At 46.3% G+C, this 20594-nt stretch overlaps 1 protein-coding gene across 1 annotated transcript; it reads left to right on the top strand.

Moving 5' to 3' along the window:
* Nucleotides 1-2900: 2900 nt before the first annotated feature.
* On the top strand, nucleotides 2901-20334 carry ptprna (protein tyrosine phosphatase receptor type Na). The gene is made up of 24 exons (XM_076039763.1): nucleotides 2901-3050; nucleotides 6651-6701; nucleotides 9597-9707; nucleotides 10517-10655; nucleotides 10751-10895; nucleotides 11564-11774; nucleotides 11868-12071; nucleotides 12212-12340; nucleotides 12763-12794; nucleotides 12878-13194; nucleotides 13289-13375; nucleotides 13506-13585; nucleotides 13864-13928; nucleotides 14909-15112; nucleotides 15798-16061; nucleotides 16435-16582; nucleotides 17112-17185; nucleotides 17500-17577; nucleotides 17893-18012; nucleotides 18513-18679; nucleotides 19394-19447; nucleotides 19560-19624; nucleotides 19896-19969; nucleotides 20122-20334. The coding sequence occupies exons 1-24, from the start codon at nucleotides 2969-2971 to the stop codon at nucleotides 20191-20193; spliced, it is 2973 nt and encodes a 990-aa protein (XP_075895878.1). The 5' UTR covers nucleotides 2901-2968; the 3' UTR covers nucleotides 20194-20334.
* The last annotated feature ends 260 nt before the right edge of the window (nucleotides 20335-20594 follow it).

Raw genomic sequence — 20594 nt, 5'->3', positions numbered from 1 at the left:
GCAGGAATGACCTGCGGTAGCTCCTTGTTGCACTGAGGGTGCAGCAGTCTGGAGCTGAAGGAGCTGCTCAGGCTCTACACCATGCGGTGCAGGCGGTGGGAGGTGTTGTCCATGATGGATGTCAGTTTAGGAGCAATTTCACAAAACAGTTTCCAGGTCAAATTTTTTTTGTGTGAGGGCGAGACAGTGGCGCAGTGGTTAGCGCTGCCGCTGCAGCCTCAAGAAAGTTGTGGGTTCGATTCTGGACTTGGAGCCTTTCTGTGTGGAGTTTGCATGTTGCGACTTGTCCACTCTGCCCTCGCCCTATGACAACTGGGCGAAGCTCCAACAGACCCCCGTGACCCTGAGTGCAGTGGGTATTGATAATGGAAGGGTGGATGATTTGTGTGATTCATTGATCAAAATCATCCTGTTTTCTGTCATACAGTGTTTTGTCTGTGTTCATTTGAATCATGACAGGCAGACAAAGACACAACGATGTTATCAATGCCGTAGATGACAGTGACTTTACGATACAAGTACAGCTTTATGGATCCCATTAACTTGAACTGGGATGATTTCAGCCGGCAAGCCAGGGGAAATCTGTATTCCGGCACCACCGGGAATTAGAATAATTCTAAATAAAAGAATGAAATGAAGAAGAAAAAATGCTACCAGAATGCAATCCAACTCTTGTGCACCTCTAAGTCGGTACACACGCGTCTAGCTGCTTTTCATACTTCATAAATGCAGAATGCGAGCTGCCGGGCAACCAGCAAAACACTCAAACACACACATGCCAGACAACTGAGCCGAGGGGAGCATTGGGGAGGCAGACATGGGCAGTGTGTGTGTGTGTGTGTGTGTGTGTGAGTGAGTGAGTGTGACTGCACATAAGCATGACCTGCATCAGTGACAGAGAGGACGTCCTCCTCTTTGGGAACTTGGTCTAATCTTGCTCTATTTTAACTCGTAGGCTAGATATGATTCAAAATGACACAATACAATCAAAATAGAGGCCATGAGTCATTGGTCACGGATGGAGTGGCTACTTCCTGTTTCAACAGACTCCTCACCTCTGTCAGTAAAACTGTTAAAAGTGTCAGAGACAAACATACTCAAGCAGGTAATGTGTAAATGAGGCTAAACCTCCTGATATCCCAGGGAGGCCACAGGGCTCGACACACTAAGCCAACACCAATCACTCATTTCCGGTCTGTGCGCAGCAGATCTGCGCATAAATGGATATCAGCCAGGGCCTGGGGGTCTTTGACAGTTATGGGGCCTTGGCCCCGCCCCCTCCTACTCCCCCTCCCCCTGGCAGCGACATTCCCACTCGACGCTTTATCGCCACTAGAGGGAGCAAGAGGACAGCAGGACGGCGGCCTCTGAGCCGGGACGCTGCGTCGATTCTGTGACGTATCAGCGCTACTCCGCAGGAAGTGGACTGCTCAATACTCTGACTATTATTTTTTCAGATTAAATGTTAAGAGGCTAAATGTCACAACTGCTTCCGTCTGGTATCTGATCTGAGAGAACATGATTATTCACGACTCTTGTCTCCATCCATCAGATTGCTCGACTATATGGACTGGATTTCATCCAGCTGTGCTGAGCGAAGCAGCTGGTTTAGGTTGAGTTTTCATATCTTCTTTTGGACATGTTCACTTCTTCGTTTTTTTAATCTCGTTTTGTTATATGTTTAGTTTTTATGATACTATACGTTAAGATTTAGTTCAACTTATTGGAATATCATCTATTTTTTTGGTGGTGATTCTTAAAATTAATTTTATGAATTTGTCAAAACGAGCGATTGTGCTCAATGAATGGTTTTAGGTATATTTAATTGTTTGCATAGCAGGTCAGTTTCCCAGTATTTTCAAAAAGTTGTGATCAAAAAAAAGGGGGGGGGACGGGATGAATATAATTTAATGGACCTTCTTTTATTTTCTCATTCAAGGAGAGAAATCACGAAACAAATCAAAAACTTTACAAAAAAAAAAAAATGTTTTGTTTCACGACTGTTGCTCTTGTAAGTTTTTGTAAGTCAAGTACATGACAATACTGCTGCTGTCACGGCCTCCTCCCCCGCCCAGCCAGCTAGCGGGCCACAACCAGGACAATCACCCACACCTGCGTCTCTGTCCCCCAGCAATCAGCCCTCACCTGTTTCCCAAACACATACACTGCCAGATCGCTCTGGGCGATGCGAGACTTCCCAGGCAGCACTAAACCCTCACACCGTCACAATTGAGCCAGACAGTGACTTCCTACTTCCGTGATGATGTTTTTCTTTTCTATCTTTTTTTTTTTTTTTTTTTTTTTGGGGGGGGGGGGGGGGGTATTAGTTATTGTTTCCATTACCATTCTCGTCATTATCAACATCCATCCATTCATCCATCAACACGATGTTCCAGCAGCCCGGGCTATGGTCGCGTCCTTGCATATGTGAAGACAATATTCTTGACATGACGTCACGTCCATACAGACAAAGCCCCCCCCCCCCCCCTTTTTTTTTTTTTTTTTTTTTTTTATTATTATTTTATTTTATAACATGGCTCTGATGACGTAGTACCCCCACCATATCCCCAAACATGCGTTATTTCCGCACTGTGGTCGATGCTCCTCTCACAGGTTTGCGTATTTATTGCTCCACTCGCTAAGCCACGCCCACCTGACTAAACCGCCTTCCTCCTCTCCATCACATCCCCACTAGGAATCACTTCAGTCATTTATTTATCCTTTTTTTCCCCCAGCTCCCCCCTCTTCTCTTCCGCACACACTCCTCCTCCTCCATCCCCGTCACATGGGCTGTGGGTGCAGCGCAAGCCTGGCTGCGGCTGCCCTCAGCGCCATGGGGATCTGACTGAGAGCCTGCAGTAGTCACAGCGAAGAGGAGGAGAAGAAGAAGAAGAAGAAGAAGAAGAAGAAGATTCCTGCGTCTTTCTGCCCGCGACATCCGTGAGTGGTGGAGGGGAATCCGGACACCATGCAGCCACAGCTGGGTCCGTGGCGGGCTGTGCTGCTCCTCCTGGCCGTCACCTGGCAGCCCGGAGCCTCGGACAGATTCGGTAAGGTGGTCCTGATGGTGGAGAGGGCGATGCTGTGTCGCTTTCTCACCTCCGGGGGGTGGGGGGGGACTGTGACAGTCATGTGTTGAGAGTCATCTGTTGTTTATTGGTTTGTTTGTATTATTCGTGGCTTTGAAGGGACTTGACTCGTTTGTCTGTCTGTGTTAGTGTGTGCCCGCGCCGGGTTGTCCTTAATGAAGTGCAGCCACAGACTGAGCTGGTGGAGATGGCTGTGGAGTGTGCAACTGAGTGGAAGGGTGGCTGGTTCGCAAGCACACCGAGTCGGCTGTGTGTTTTCAATTTTTCCAGCGGCTCTTCTGGACTCTCCAAACATGCGTGCAAACACGCATCTTAGATTGTTACCTCTTAGACTGTTGTGTATTCATTAGAAAATGTTTTATGTTGTTGCAAGATGAATAATTGTGGCACAAATAGAGAAAAACATCATTTTTATTTTGTGCTGTTGGATAAAGTAGACCAGAAACATATCAAACCGGTTTAAACAATTTCTTGGATATGGAATATAAGGGGAGGAAGGGGGGGGGGGATATATGGAATAATGGAATATCAAGAACTGATGGAGAATGTGGTGATGTGTCATCTGTCGCAGTTCACATTTCACCCTCGCAGCCACAGGAAAACATGGCAGCGACACCAGCGCTGCTCTCGCTGCTCTGCTCCTGATGTTATTGACCGAGGCAGCGATATTAGTTCCAGCCGGATGGCTCCAGATTGATTGCTGCTTAATACGGACAGGAGCGGGGGGAATCTGCCAGGTGACGGGTCAGAACACTTTAGCTGATGATCGGCACAAGGATGCAACAAGTGAACTGTAAGATTGAACTTCCACACAGGGAGACGTGATCGTGTTTTGCCCACACGGTGTCAATATGGATGAAAAATGAAGATAAAAAAGATCACATTTCATCCTGTGAGAGGAACAAATGTATATTAGAGATTGGACTGTTGAAATAAGAAACGACTGCTGACAGAATTAGAAATTTTCTGAAAGTCCTGAAAATAAAATGACCATATTTGCAGAGCTATTATTCAGAAGACGACTTACCCAACAAGACTTAACCAAATTTTTCCCGCTTTTTGAACAGCTTGTCACTGGAAAGGGCCCATTGTGTAGAAATAATTTATTAATAGACAAGGGCTACTGGGGAGGAAAATAGGCTCAGTGGGTAGCCAAGCTGTACTTGTGCTAATGTACTTGTGATTTCAGCACCGTGGAGAAAGAAGGCAAAAAAAAAACCCAGCAGTGTTACTTCCCTCCGTTGTTTCCCTCTCTGTTCCTTCACACATTCATCCACCCATCTGCTCATCTGATTAGCCATCCATGCATATGGCCAACCTCAAACACACACACACAAAAAAAAAAACACACACGCAATATGAAGCCGATGTCACGGCGGTCGAGCGTTTGTGCTGTTTGTGTCCCGATGTGGTGACAATCCCTGTTTAACCAGGTGTCCCCCCCCCCCCCCCAAATCCCTCCCAAAAAAAACAGTGCAATTTGTTCGTGCCTTCTTGTGACACAGAACAACTGTATGAGCAGACGCACCAGGTGCAAAGTTTCACAAATGTGATGGATTCATTTCATGCATCCATCTGCGACAGAGGCCCAAAGAAGAAGAAGAGTGAGAAAAAGAAGGGATGTTCCATTCTGTCAGTAAGGTGGCGAGCGATTTGTCATGAACCCAAAATGAGAAAATCAGAAATATCTTTTGACATCTTCTTCTATATTTGGATAAACTCACTGGCTGCTTTATATAGTCAAATGTTCATATAAATTCAAATAGCTCGCGGCTATCTTGAGGCCTCACAGAGAACGAGAAGAATATATCCAGTGAGCATATAGTCAGAGTGCCTTGTCGATTTCAGGGGTCAGAGGTCGTAATGGCCGGACTGGTTGGAGACCAGTGAAAGGCAACAGGAACTCAAATAAGCACTGGTTGCAACCGAGGTCTGCAGAACAGCATCTGTGAACTCACAGCACCACCGTGAAGCTGCAGTGTAACTACAGTCAGTCTGTTTCCGTCTTGGCCTTTGCTGTTGTATTTTGCCCTTCTTTCGTTGTTACAGAACTGTTGTCGGTTTGACCTCAGTGCACTGCGTGCGCAATTTCAGTGACAATCACAGCAATCCAGCTGCATCGCAAGGCTACTGGAGCTGCGTTTCCATAACAGTTTTTTTCAAAGTAAAAGCAACAGTTCTAAAATTTCGAGAAAGTACAATTGCGATTTGCTGGTGTTTCCATTGAATGGCGTGAAGTGCAAAAGCCATAATTCTCATCATCAATTACGTTTGCTTTTGTCTGTTTATGTTTGTTTGTGGTTGTGGTCGTTATATTTTTCTCTTTGATTACTTGTAAAAGATATTCCGTCGTCGTCACTTCAAGTGAACTGGTCATGTGACCCTGTACGTACGTACGTACACGTATGTCCGGTGACGTGTTAATGCGAAAAAAGTGTTTCCATGACAGTTTTGCAATTTACCTCGATATCAATGAAAAACCACCTGATGAGAGCGTAAAAACCTTTTAGCCATATTTGAGAGGCTTTCGAAGTTTATGTGTTTTTTATTGCGATATTGGGTTTCAAGCAAGTTTGAAGTGAAAAAAAATCTAATTCTTGATTTCTGTCACATTTGTTGTTCTACCAGTGGAGCCGTCTGATAGGCTGTGTCCACCGTGGGAGCCTGCTAAAGCCCCCAAACCTGACACCTATATTTACTCTTCCCGCTGGACATGAATTTGCATGAGGCTGCAGTCAGGCCATATCAGTGTGCACACACACGCGTGTTCACACACTCCTCCTGCACAGAGTCGAGTCCAGACCTTCAGGACAGATCTGCCTGCAAAAAAAAAAAAAAAAAAATGTAAAAGTTAAAATTTCCACACTGGTTCTTCACTGTGGGAGAAGAGAGTGCGCGTGTGTTGTGTCAAAAGTGACGGTGAGTCACTGGAGGCGTCGAGGCTCTGCGTCACTCCGCACGTCCTTGCGACTGCTTCTCGCCCCGGCAGCGTTCCACCCGGGTTCCACCCATGTTCCTGTTGTTTACTTTGCAGAGCCCCGGACCTGAACCCTGATTCACACCTCGCCGTCTGGACTTTTAGTCTTCGGCCCTTAAATCTGGTGACAGGGTTGCAGGGAGCAGTGCTGAGTTGATCTGAAGAGGCTCCCAGACGGAAGAGCTCAGCTGGTGGAGTCTCACGCGCGAACGCCTGCTTCCTCCAGGCTTGTCTTCCACTCCCTGAATAGCCGGCATGAGAAAGATGTGAGCTGAAATAAGACCCGAGAAGAACAGGGTCTGACGACAATGTCGTTTGCGCTACGATTTCTGACCGTGACGTGCAAATCTTCACTCATGTCCAAAGATTTCTTCATGGCCACTGAGCTCAACAAATAGTTTTGCACTCATATTTATGAAAGACTGTTCCTCTAGATTGGATGCAGATGTGCATCTTGTAGTCTGACAGATCATCGTTGGTCCTCACGTGTGTCTCGACAGCATTGAAATGAAAAACAAAAAAAAAGTGTGTGTCCATAATTTGCTGTCGATATCACACAGACGGTCTTTGTCTTTCTTCCTCAGGTTGCCTGTTTGAGTCAAAGCTGTGCACGAGGAATCAGTACTGCTCAGACGGTGAGTACCCACACACACACACCCACACACACACACACACACACACACACACACACACACACACACACACACTCACACACACTCACTATTTTTCAGAAGACATGCCAACGCCAAAGAGACCTGAACCGACAGTAGGAATACATTTTTCCTCCTCTGTGCGGGTCTCCATCCCTCACCTGCCCTCTTCTGCTTTTCTTCATTTCTCCCGAAGCCCCTCCCCTGCCCTCGCTGTCTCCATGGCAACACTGACATCACAGTGAGGTCAACTCCCCCACAGTTGTTGTGTGCTAATACAGCGATGAGTCACTGGCACACGCGCGCGCAGACACACTCTTACGCACCTCTCCCCGAAATATGGCACTTTGCTCCGCCGTTGGACAGAATACATGATTGTTCGCCACCGCCACTCGTGGGCTCCTGACGTGATTTCAACGGTTTGGTCCAACTGGCAGAATGAAAAAACGGCATTTTGTGCATAGCGTGGAATCCTTAAGCCTGCTTCAAGCTGTGTAAATCTCCGTGTTTGAGAGGGACCAACAATAAAGTGGCGCTGACCCAGTTTGACAGCGGGAGGGATGTAAATAAGCGAGTCGCCAGAGACCCTCGCTGCCTCAGTCTCACCTGCTGGTCTGCTGGTGAACATTGTACTTATGATTAGAGCAATAGGTTGGTGTTAAAGGATCGTTAAAGCTCCCTGACACGTCTTGAATGAAATAAAAATAAAAAATAGATAAATAACTAAATAGAAAGATACCAGCGTCACTGCCTGGAAGTTAAAGCACCTCATCCATATTTTTACTTTATGTTACTATCACGTAAAATTCTCCAATAAAATTGTACAACAATCATTTTTATGTTGTTTTTTTTTTCTCTTGCTTTTTCTTTTGTTTATCGCGTCAGATGGAAATACAGACAGAACGGTGGGGCGGCTATTGATCCGGCTGCTTCGTTCTGTTTACTTTGCGCTGCGGGCCTGCTGTTCTCTGACGCAACCAGAAGGTTAATGGGAGCATCACTATCGCTCACGTCCCTCCCTTTTTAAAACAAGTCTTATTGGCTACTCAGTGCAACTTCAGCCTCGGGCTCTTTTCAAATTAACATTGGGAGAAGAAAAGGAACAGTTTATCAAATGTTTACATTTCGTTGCCTGCTGTTTTCTATTTGTTTTTGTTTTTTTTAAAGGATTTTTTTTGGCACGTTGTGGATGTGTTTTAGTACCTGCACATGATCGGTCTGGCTTTGCTGTTTTGACGCACACCATTTTGCATTTGCCAAAGTCAAAGCTGTGGCCTGAACTCTCTTATAAAGATGAGTTCTTGATTGGTTTCAGGATTTCTTTGTCACTGGGTGCACAATATTGGGAGAGAAAAAACAGCAATACACCACCTCTGTTCCAGCAACACTTTTTTACTCTGTCCTCTGTCAAGAGTCGCAGGGTGAACTTGGATCATCGCTCAAGATCAAACAGTTGTCTGCATTTCCTACCTTGCACGTGCTAGACACTACATTTACATCGTATATCGTACAGCGTTTGTCGTCTTTATGCTCCAAACTCTGTCCCGTCTGTGAAAAATTCCAATTCATCCAATTTTGCTGCTCGTCATATTTAAAGGCTCATCATGTTTTAAGGCGGGATAATTCTGCCGTGACCGTAAATACAAAGACAAACCCAAAAACATAAACGAATGTTCGAGAAACAGTCCGATGGAACCGTGCAGCTTCTGCCTTCCTGCCATTCATCTCTCGCTACCTCCACCCTCCCTCGTCTCCCTCCTCCACCCTCCTCCTACCTGTCATGTTGATTCACCGCCAGCCACTGACTGTGCAGATACGACCTTTGTCCGTCCGATGCATCATACCGCGCTGACAAGCAACACTAACTTCATAATGGGGCAAAATGTGTGGAGAATTGTCTTGTTTTTCTGTCCGCTCGGTGGTGAAAAAATATTTGCCGCTGCTGACCTTTTCCGGGAGGGAAAAAAAGAAACTGCATGAGTCAATATTGAGTGTTTCTTACAGGAGCAAGGGTCAGATTTTTAACGAGGCTAAAACCGCAAAGGACTTGACTCATTTTAGCACTTTTTTCCTCATTAAGGGGTCTGAAAAAGTGCGATTTGAATAAAAATAGCCCGTTGTTCGTCCTGCGTTGGGTGGGGGCCGAAATGGACAATTCTGGCTGAGTAATTCCCAGTCGTTTGGACACTAAGCGTTAGAAAGCAACAGTTTGTCCGGGCGAATTGGTTTTTCGTGAGCCATTGAAAGGCTGCGGTGACTCATCGGAGCATCGGATTACTCATAGGCTGCTGCATTTTATCTTCATTCTCATCATGAAGCACTCGTCGCAAGCGTTATTCCTGAGCAGTATCTCTGCGTTTGAACAGATTTTTTTTCACAATGAAAAACAGCGCAGTTTTAAAGTTCCACCTCCTCAGCAGTCTTGACGTAATTCATTGCTTAACAAGAAGAGACTTCTTTCTGCCTGGTGCCGAAGGGCCTGCAGCTATTTCTCATTCATGTTTTCCAAAGAGGATCCTGCCTACCTTGCAGCTTATGATTAATGCATCGAATTATGTCGGTTCGATTTGTACTCAAAGTCCCGGCTGTGTGTGATTCTTTTTCTCTTTTTCTTTTTTCATTATAAGCCTGCAGTTTTTGAAATTCAACTCCAAGCAGATTGACCATTTGTCACCAATTTGAATGCAAATCTCTTGTCAAGATGTTTGTAGTAAAGTAGTAAATGGCTAAATGTGGGTTCAGTATTCAGTTCTCGGTAGGAGGTTCATGTTCTGTGGCTCAAACTGTGTTTCCACAGACTGAGAGAAAGCCAGTTCTGGTTCTTTACTGGTTTTCACCCCTGACTTGGATGTGTTTGGGGGGTATGTTTTGAATCCTCAGATGGGCTGTTCGGTCAGTGTCTGACCTCCAAGCAGGACAGAGTTCGGTACCAGCTGTCGGTTCCAGTTCTGAAGAGGATGCAGGAAGTGCTTAAAGAGCTCATGCTACAAGGTAATACACCAAAATCCAAGACATTCCTTCACCCTTATGAAAGATTTTTGTTTTATTTTTTTTTTATCTTTGTCTTCATTCATTTGATCACCTAGCTCATCTTCAGGGAACCAGACACACCATGGTGCTGTTTTTTTTTTTTTTAAATTCAAGCCTCCTTTTTTTTGTTTTGCTGATGTCTTCAGCCAATATGTATCATTTAAATTCCTAGAAATTATTTCCATTATTTCACCTGCATCCTCCACTTTCCAACAAATGTTTTCAAGCAGTTTTGCCCTATGTGATGGTAACCTTGCTCACTTGAGATGCCGCCTTTGTTTCCACCTCCTGCCACACATACAAGCGTCTTCACAGGGAGCCGAAGTGTACCATTTTATTTTCCAGGAGGCTATAAACAAAGGGCTAATTATGCTGTTTTGTTTTTATTGTGCATATTTCTGGTTGATTTCCGGATGCTTGGTGGCCTGACCTCAGAAAACGAAAACAGCACAGAACTTTGTGCGACCTTAAATTTCGCTCTGTTTTAAATAATCGAGTTAACTCGATCAAGGGAAGCTCTAATCATTCAGACTCGCCTCTGTCTTCCGAAACAACGTCTGGAGTGTTGTTGCCTTCAGCCCACACACTTAACTAACTCATTCATCAGTGCAGCAGCTACAAACAACGCAGAGATAAACAGTATTGATTTGAGAAGACACTTTCTTTCAATCTCAGCATCTGTGGCTTCCTTTAATTGCTGGCCTGTGTGTGTGTGTGTGTGTGTGTGTGTGTGTGTGTGTGTGTGTGTGTGTATGTGTGTGTGTGTGCAGGTTTTTCCTGGCATGATGACATCACGCATTACATTTTGTCAAAGGAGCTGAAGAGAATTCCTCACACCACCGATGCCCCAAAACCCAACTCCTCCTCCTCCTCCTCTTCCTCCTCCTCCTCTTCCTCTCACTCATCTCAGTAAGTGCTTCAACACTTCCGCAGCTCAGTTTCACCAGTCGGCTTGTATTTCTCATCTATTCTCTTCTTCTTCTTCTTCTTCTTCGCCTTGCCAGATCCAAACAGCGCAACCCGCACCACAGGCCCATGTTGGGGTCGGCGCCACCTGTTGTGAACTTTGTGGACGACATGATTGTGGAGCCTCCTCAGTCCTCCATGCGCATGCAGGCAGTAGCTGTGGACCCGCACACATACCGCCAGGTAAACAAACACACACACACACAAAAAAAAAAACAACGGAAAATCGCAAAAGTAATTACAATTCATAAAAGCGGTGATAAAGAAAATCTTATCAAATTACAAACCAATTTCTTTACTACCTCAGTTTTTTAAGTTTCTTGAAAAAGTGTTCACAAAGAGACTTGGCTTACTAAGTGACCATCAGGATGGATTTAGGAATAATCGTTCAACATCGTTAGCGCTTATGGAATTAGTAGAAAATGTTGCAACTAACTTAGATAATAAATTATTAACAATATGGAATAAGAGTTGTAGCATTATGTTGGTTAAAAAGTTATTTAAGTGATTTATATCAATATGTGAAAATCAATCATCAATCACACTTGAAAAGAGTAATTTGTGGAGTTCCTCAAATTATTTATTTTTGTTTGTACAGTAACTGATAGTTTGAAATTTGTCAGGTTTGCTGATGATACAAATTTATTTTGTTCTGGTGGGAGTTTGAACTCCCTTACATAAAACAAAGCACATACTTGATAAAAAAAAAAAAAACTGCCTACATATATGCTATTTTCCCTTCTGATATGATCTACTGTGTAGAAATTTCGAGAAACACCTGTAAAACAAACTTGGATTCATTAATAAAACTCCAAAAAAGAGCAATCAGGACTGTGTGCATCTCCCTGCAGGACAGTTATGAAGATGAAGTGGAGAGATCCCTCATTGGGCCTGGAGGTGCTTATGCCCGCCCCTCCTCCAGAGCCCAGTCCAATCACAGGGAGCAGGAGCGTGAACGGCAGCTGCTGCAGGAAGCCCTGTCTCTCTACCTGGCGTCCCCTCAGCCCTCGTACCGCCGCCGAGGCAGCAGCACCGCCGCCACTGCTGCCATGGCTCCCGCAGGTGATCTGGAGCTTTTGCCACATGGTGAAACGTTGATTTGTGCAAAATGTTTAATAAAAAAAATCTAATATATTTCTTTCACACTATGAACAGGTGCGCCTTACTATGACTACAATGTGCTGGAGATGGACTATGAAGACTACACCCCGCAGGGGAGAACTAGCGCCGCTGGCAAACAACACTACCACCACCAACAGCAGCAGCAGCAGCATCGGCAACAACAGCCGCAGCAGCAGCAGCAACATCAGCCGCAACTGCAGAATAAAAAAGTTTCTCAGGACTTCAGCACCTTGTATGGTAATGAAAATGGCGGGGGAGTGTGTTCAGAGATGACTCACTGGACGTCTCATTCTTTCAGAGCGTATTCCTCGTTCTCTTTTTTCTCTGCATCGGATGACGCTAATGCCGATGCTAACTCTGCCAACCTGTGTGCCCAGATGAAGGCCTGCTGCGAAGGATACTGAGGGTCTTGCAGCAATATCGGACCGAGCCCCGAGAGATCAGCCAGGAGCAGCTGTACACGCTGGCACTCTTTCTGCAGCTCCTGCACGACCAGGAGAAAACAGGTGACCTGGCACGCCACAGGGAATATTTCAGAAATTCCTTCAGAAAGTTCTCACTCTTCTATTGTCTGCTTAAAAGCTCAAAGAAAATACCTGCAAAAGTGAGGTAAAACGTGAAAAGGGGATCACAAGGATCTCATCGAGGGAGATGAATCAGACGAGTCACTACTGGCTCATCCAGGTCCTTAGCTTTCCATGCTGGTGCGATGGGTCACTGACCCGCTGTTTGATGCAGTGGGTAAATAAAGTATTGGAACATGAAAAAGAAGTTCAAATAGATGCATCGCAACTCGCCGGAAGCTGGCCAGTTAAAACTTACTGGGTGTACTTACAGGTTTCTCTCGAGATGTGAGCGACAACACTCGCCAGATTTCTGCGTTAGAATTTGTCAATTTATCATTTAAGATCTGTCTCTCTCGCCACAGATCTGGCTGCTGGGAAAGACCTACAGAAAGAGGTAGCGCAGCATCGTCTCCTCCTCCGCCCGCCGCTCTCGCAGGGACTTGCTCGCTTTCACTGTCGCCTCCTCCGTCCTTGCAGATGCAGCAGTTCAAAAGTGACATCTTGCCCCATAAGCCTGAGAAGGCCGCTGCTGTTCCCGGTCCTCCCGATGCTCCTCCTGCGTCCTCCTCCTCCTCCTCCTCGTCCTCTTCCTCCTCTTCCTCCTACTCCTCCTTAACCACATCGGTAAAAGCCACTGCTCCGACGAGGAAGGACGCTCTCCCAGCTTCGGCCTTTCAGCCTCCGCAAGCGGCTCCTGCTGCAGAAGCTGGACAGGCTGTGAAGGAGCAGGGGCTGCCGCTGGCGGAGGGCACGGGGGGCAAAGAGCAGTATGGGTACATTGTGACCAACCAAAGGTGAGCCGTGTGAAATATGAGCAAAGAAAACCCCAAAAAAACCACGAAGCCCATATGTCAAGAAAAGGCTCAGTGAAAGTGATCTCTCCTGCAGTCGTCTGAGTTTGTATGACGGAGTGAAGCTGTTGGACCTCCTGGCTGATAAAATTCACCTGACCACCAGCAGTTTCATCAACATCAGGTAGCGCAGACCCCCCCCCCCCCCACGTCTGAGTCAGCAGCTGCTTTCCCTGGTTGCTTTATGGCTTAACGAACGTGTGTGTGTGTGTGTGTGTGTGTGTGTCTCTTTCCCCCTGGCTCTGTGTTGGAAGCGTGCTGGGTCCCGCCCTGACGTTCCGAATCCGCCAGAATGAGCACAACATGACGGCGGCAGAGGTGGCTGCAAAAGCCGGTAGGCCTCGGGACTGAACGCATGCAAACAATGCACAGCAACACTGACCACTTCTGCATTTCTCATTATTTGCCGCCATCGCACTTATGGGTCACAAAGGTTTGAAAAACGTAGTTCAAAAAGTTGGGGGAACAAAATGCCAGACTGTCATGCATGATGTTGTGAGAATGTAATGTTACTGGCAGCTAATATCAGGCAGTGTTAACTACTTTGCTAACATTAGCTGTTTGTAATGCAGAAGAACAGGATTGTAATTCCGAGATCTTTGCTCCCAACAGTTACCGAGCAGAACTTTCTGGAGTCTGAGACCGGCCTGAAAATCATCCAGACTGGCGTGGGAGAGGTAAAAGTTCTTATTTTTAACCACTACTTATCAGTCAGGGAACGGCATACACAACATATGAAGTGACAAGTTAATATATAAAGGAATAAAAGCTACTCGGTGGAACATCAAAGGTTGTGATGATAAAAACCATTTTAATTTTTAGGGTCCCATAAACGGCTTAGTAATTCTCACATTGGAGGACAAAGGTCGATGAGTGTGTGTCCTATTGCCTTTATCTAAATACTTGCGATGAAAACAGTCGCTGCTAGACAGCGCGCAGGGGTGAGGCCCTGAAACTTGTGTTGGACCTGAAGGGAAAATAGCTAAACCAATTCAGCGAGCCTGAACCTGAAGGTTGGGGTGTGTGGGGGGAGGGGGGGGTGGTATTTCGCTTGTTGCCATGGTGCTTTATCTTCCTCGCGCACCCTGACTGCGTCTCCCAGATCCCAGGTGCTATGGCAACACTCACTAGTGTCATTAACCTCCTTGTTCTCTGTTTGCACACACAGTCTGAATACTATCCTGCCTACTTATATAATAATTTATTTCTGTCTCATATGTGACAGTATTTTAGAAAATTGAGACTGCAGTTTTGTTTTCTTTATCGATCAGTGTGTATTTCATGCATTCAACAAACAGCAGACAGATCAAATTTTTTGCAATAGTAAAAAAAAATTGCCATGAGAGACAGAGATCACTATCAAAGGATGAGTGTGCATTAGCTACACAGAGAGGGTGTGTCTTTGTGAACAGAGATAACACAGTGTGTGAGTGATGAGGTTGTTTGCACTCCTCCTCTTCTTCATGAAGACGAGGAGGAACCGCATCATGCTCGACTGACCGCCGCACATTATGCGTTCTTGACGGGCGCCCTGCCCCCTCTGGTGCCGCTCACCGAGCCAGACCACGGCATTGTGTCACGTGCAGTGATGCAGAAGCGAGTGCGTGCGCGGTTCTCTGGATTTCACGGCTTCTCCTCCTTGTCTGTGTCACGGCAGAGGACAGACGCACGGGGTCTCCCGCAGGTGACCAAGGTGTCCGAGGGCTCCAGCCGTACCGTCATCACCCTCGTTTCCATAGCAGTCGTGGTGCTGGTCTTGGCCATGGCCGGCGCTTGTCTCAAGCATTACACACAACAGGTGTCCAATGGGAAACTTGGGCTGGGACCGGAGGGAGGAGCCGAAACACACTTTGACTACCAGGTGAGGCTGTGTGGGGAGACTCAAACTCTACAAGGGATTTTGTTTGTTTGCTCCTACCTCAGAGTGGTATTATCACTAAAAATCCCAATGTTTTTATTTCTAGAGGGCAGCATAGTTAGCCCTCTGTTTGCAGCCTCCTCCAGCAAAACTTGGTTTTAGCTTCCTGCTGAACTGATGCTTTTTGTTTTTAACTTTAACGACTGTAACTCACCTGGGAATCACCTGAAGTTCTCTTTGTGACATCACAAAGGGCAAAATTACCCAGGGCTGTGTACCTTAGCACACACAGAAAAGTCTATTTTCTGGCAAGGCTATAAAAACAAAATACATACAGAATGTTTACAAAAAAAAAATCTGCATACAATAGGACCTACAATAAAATCTTCATTTATGGTTATACACCAAAAGATTTGTCGATCTATATTGTTAATTATCACAGAGGTGACTTCATATTAAAGCTATGTTTTGATTCTTGCTAACAAAAAATGCCGGAATGTCACAAAAATATGACGTCGCTGTCAGCGAGTATCAGGCAGCAGCCTTAACGACTTGTCCAAATGTCAAAAGAGTCCCGAAAAATGCATTATATGACTTTACATTACACATTCAGATACAGTCAATCTTTACTAGAATCTTTAATGAATAACTGCAACATCATTTCTGTCCCCACCCCCTCTTTGTCCAGGAGCTCTGTCGACAGCACATGGCCTCCAAGTCGGGCCTGTGCCGCCAGGACTGCATGGCCGGGGGCAGCATGGCAGGCTCGGTCATGCCAGGCGGTGGCGCCGGCGGCCGGAGGGGCACCGACACGTCCCGCGTGAGCAGCGTCTCCTCGCAGTTCAGCGACGGGCCGCAGCACAGCCCGTCCTCCACCCACAGCTCCACGCCCTCCTGGAGCGAAGAGCCGGCGCAGTCCAACATGGACATCTCCACTGGTCACATGATACTGGTGAGTGAGTGAGTGAGTGAGTGAGTGAGTGAGTGAGTGCGTGCGTGTCTGCTCTTGGGTCATCTTGCTGCCACCACCATCGGTCACCGAGGGAAAATAAATCGCAGTACACATGATTATCTAAGCAGAAATTAAAAATAAAAACATTTAAAACAACGCTACTGCTGCCTATAGTACGGCTTATCAATATGACTCTCCGTCAGCCACCAAAGGTGGCGCTCTCGAGGTCGAAGGGAGACACTTTGCATCAACCAATCAAATGAGTATGGAGCGTGGTCGGGGGGAAAAAAAAATCTCACTTCCCGCTGCTGGCACACCAGGTTGGATATCCGTGGCGATGCTAAGCGATGCTAACCGCGTGTCTGTGTCCCAGGCCTACATGGAGGACCACCTGCGCAACAAGGACCGGCTGCAGAAGGAGTGGGAGGCTCTGTGCTCCTACCAGGCTGATCCCAGTTCGGTGGCGGTGGCTCAGCACCTGGGCAACTTGGACAAGAACCGACACGCCGAGTCGCTCCCCTGTCAGTTCACCCATGTGTCGCTTTTTTTTTTTGGTTCGACCCCATTTTCTTTAGGACTGAGGAAGGCTCATGCTAAAACACCAGTTGCTAATGAACCTTTTGTGATGTCACTAAGGGCACTGGTAAACACTTCCCGGTCAGTGTTAATTTCCTTTCGCCTTTGTCCAAATGTGGAAGATGCCAGGAAGTATCAGTTTTAGCAGGTGGCTAAATGCCCCCCCCCCCCCCTTCCCCCCAAGAGGCTGTAAAACAGCGGGCTAAATGTCATCCTTGCTGGGGAAGTCCAGGATGATTGGATTTTTGAATTTATGAGTTTAATTTGGGACCTTTTTTTTTTTTTTTTTCAAATCTACAAGTCTAAAAATGATAGTTAAAAGCTCTTTTCTCTATTCTTTACCATCGTAACAAAATTCATTTTCATAAGTCACAAGGCCACTTGCACAATCAAATTGGCTGTAACTGCACAATGCAGACGTATGGACAAACATCCACTGACTGAATGGGGACTCTCGTCTTGTCTGTGTTGCAGACGACCACTCCCGCGTGAAGCTGAAGTCCGAAGTGAACGTGGCTAAAAAAGACTACATCAACGCCAGCTTCATCGTAAGAAGCCTGCAGACGACACGCAGAGCGTTGATTTTCCTCCAGTTAGAGGGGGGGGCGGGGGAGGGGTGGTGTTTGAGATGACTGGTGGACAATCTGGAGACTGTGAAAAGTTGTTGTAGGCAGTTCTGTCTGCGCCTGTCCCCCCCTCCCCACCACACACACACACACACACACACACACACACACACACACACACACACACACAAACACTCACAAGTGCATCCTGTGTTTACAGTCTTCTTATTGGCTCCCTGTCAGTCATTGCTCTCTCTGTTTTTTTGTTGGTTTTTTTCTTCCTCTGCTACCCCCAGTTTGATCACGACCCTCGTCAGCCGGCTTACATCGCCACCCAGGGACCCCTGGCTCACACTGTGGCTGATTTCTGGCAGGTCAGCACATCAGAGCTCTCTTCTTTCTTTGCAGTCGTGGACACACTTGAAAAAAATAGTAAATTTAAAATAGGAACCAAGCATGCTGATAAATAAATAAATAAATAAATAAATGGAAAGATGCAAAGTCTGAATTATTTTTTTTTAAAACAATGTCATCAAACTTGTGAGTTTGCCACATTGCAATATCTTCATGAGCACAAGCAGATGTGCAGGCAGACGACTGTTGTGCTGCATTGTAGCGTTGCCTGCCCTAGAAGTACCACTGCGTGCGTGTCTGCAGAAAGAGATTTGAACTGAAGCTCCCCTCTGCAGATGGTGTGGGAGAACGGCTGCACGGTGATCGTGATGATGACGGCGCTGGTGGAAGACGGAGAGAAGCAGTGCGAGCGATACTGGCCCGACGAGGGCTCGTCGCTCTACCACATCTACGAGGTTCCTTCCCCCGCTGCAGCTTTTTTCATTTTCATGAATGAGCAAGAAAAAAAAAAGTGCAACACTTCTCCTGCCGGGCGATTTAATCCCAGCATCCCTCAGAGGAAAAAACCTGAACTGTCTTCATTACGGATTTTCTTTATTGCCTGCAATTTCATTTCATCGGTACAGATACATCGTTTTCTTAGCATCATCTTTTTTCCTTCTCGAAATTATTTTCAGCCCAGTGTGCAAACGTCTTAAAGTTTATTAACCTTGAAACGGCTGAAAAGATCTCACAAAGAAAAAAACATCACATTAGCCGGTTAGAGATAAGACAGTCAAAGCAATGTCTCTACCTACTGGCACATAATGTTACTGCTGTTTTTCTCACAGTGCAAATAATTCAAGAGTAACGTCTCACTAACTATATTATATTATATTATATTATATCATATTATATTATATTATATTATACTACATTATATCATAACTGCAGTACTCCTGTCTGTGTTGCTCAGGTGAACCTGGTGTCGGAGCACATCTGGTGCAAGGACTTCCTGGTGCGCAGCTTCTACCTGAAGAATGTCAACACGCAGGAGACCAGGACCCTGACGCAGTTCCACCTGCTGAGCTGGCCGACTGACGGCATCCCCACCTCCACCCGACCACTGCTGGACTTCCGCAGGTGAAAACGCACACACACACACACACACACACCCACACCCACACACACGCACGCTTAACCTCCCTCCCCTCCACCATGCCGCCTCCATCACGTCCATTTCTTTGCCACCTCCTCCCTCCCACCGTCTCTCTCTCTCTCTCTCTCTCTCTCTCTCTCTCTCTCTCTCTCTCTGTCTCTGTCTCGCTCTGTCCCTCTCTCTTCCTGGACTGCAGGTTAAATCGGTTTGTCTTTTAACATCTCCCAGTGTCATTTTTGCGGTTTGCAGCTAGTACTCTGGCTCCAGTTGCATAGTCACAAAAATGAGCATTGGCAGGTGTGGCTGGCTGCTGCGAGGGGGTGGGGGGGCAGTGACTCTGGGGCTTCTTCCTCACGCTCTCTCTCTCCTGTCTTGTTTTTTAGCACTCTGCCAGCATCACTGTCTCCTGTTGATTCACGCAGATCACAGATCTTCTCTGTGTTTGTCTCCGTCCTCCTCGCTGATCTCATTCCGCCCATTTTCAAACCTTCTCTGCCGTCACACGCTCCGCCCTCTGATAACTGCCTCCACTTGACCCACAACTGATACACTTCCACACCTTTTAGAGAGAACCGTTAAAAAAGGTACCGTGCAATGAAACCAAAGTGCGGCAAAGAAGAAAAAAAAAATCCAATTCAGCATGTTGTTGTGTGTTTTCTCTGTTTATCTTTCTTCTCCGGTCTCTCTCTGCTGATCAGAAAGGTGAATAAATGCTACAGAGGTCGCTCCTGCCCAGTCATTGTCCACTGCAGGTAAAAAAAAGAAAAAGAAAAGAAAAAAGAACTGCAGGAAAAAGAAAATGTGCACAAGTCTAATGTGACGCAGCGTGATGAAGAAAGTGTTTCATGTCATTCATTCCCTCAGTGATGGAACAAGCAGGACCGGCTCGTACATACTCATCGACATGGTATTGAACCGAATGGCAAAGGGTGAGGCTCACTCACTCACTCACTCACTCACTCACTCACTCACTCACTCACACGAAACACAATGAATCACAACATACTGTGTTTAGCTCAGTATGGCCACTAGAGGGCGACCGTCAAAACAATTGGACTGATTACTGAAAACTCAACTCATCCTTCTATCTTTTAATGGTAACGGTAAATACAGGGATCATTCATCATTGCATCCTGAGTATAATTCCCTTTGGAACAACAAGAGGCTCAAGCGTCTCCCATCTTGTTCACTTCTTTCCAGGTGTGAAGGAGATCGACATCGCTGCCACCCTTGAGCACATCCGGGACCAGAGACCAGGCTTGGTTTGCACCAAGGTACCGTCACTGCTGAGAGCGTGTCTGTTTGCTGCTTTTCAGCGCAAAACTTTGACCGATCCACGATCTGACTGTTGTGTTTTATTCCACCCTGCCTCACTCGCCCTCTCCTCCTCCTCGTCCTCCTCGTCCTCCTCCTCCTCTCTGAGCAGGACCAGTTTGAGTTTGCGCTGACGGCGGTCGCCGAGGAGGTGAACGCCATCCTGAAAGCTCTGCCACAGTGAGCTCGTACGGACGGACAATATGGCCATCACTGTAAATAAGAAGCGGCTCCACCACACCGGGAGTACTGCTCTTGTTCCCAGCATGCAGTATTTCACCATCTACTCATTCTCTCTGGGTTCTTTTTCTTTTCTTTTCTTTTTTTTGAACCTACAACATTCTGGGATTTCAGTTTTGTTATAGTATATGGCGCTGTGTACGTATGAATGGAAAATACATTTCACCCACCGGTGTGGTATAAATTTCATCTTTGCAGTTTCAACTAATTGGACCATGAAAGGGAAACAGGGTGTTCCATAAAGAAAGAAAAACAAACTTGTGTGAATCCCTTTGAAGTTTTGTCTTCTTGACTGCTTGGAGACAAAATACCAAAACACTCTTTAGTGGTTGCAACGATGGTAAT

This window comes from Nelusetta ayraudi, unplaced genomic scaffold, assembly GCF_046127955.1.
Source record: "Nelusetta ayraudi isolate G7.1 ecotype Tasmania unplaced genomic scaffold, CSIRO-AGI_Nayr_v1 ptg000060l, whole genome shotgun sequence".
Taxonomy (NCBI): domain Eukaryota; kingdom Metazoa; phylum Chordata; class Actinopteri; order Tetraodontiformes; family Monacanthidae; genus Nelusetta; species Nelusetta ayraudi.
Note: the sequence above shows the minus strand (reverse complement) of the source record. Positions and strands in the feature narration are given on the sequence as shown.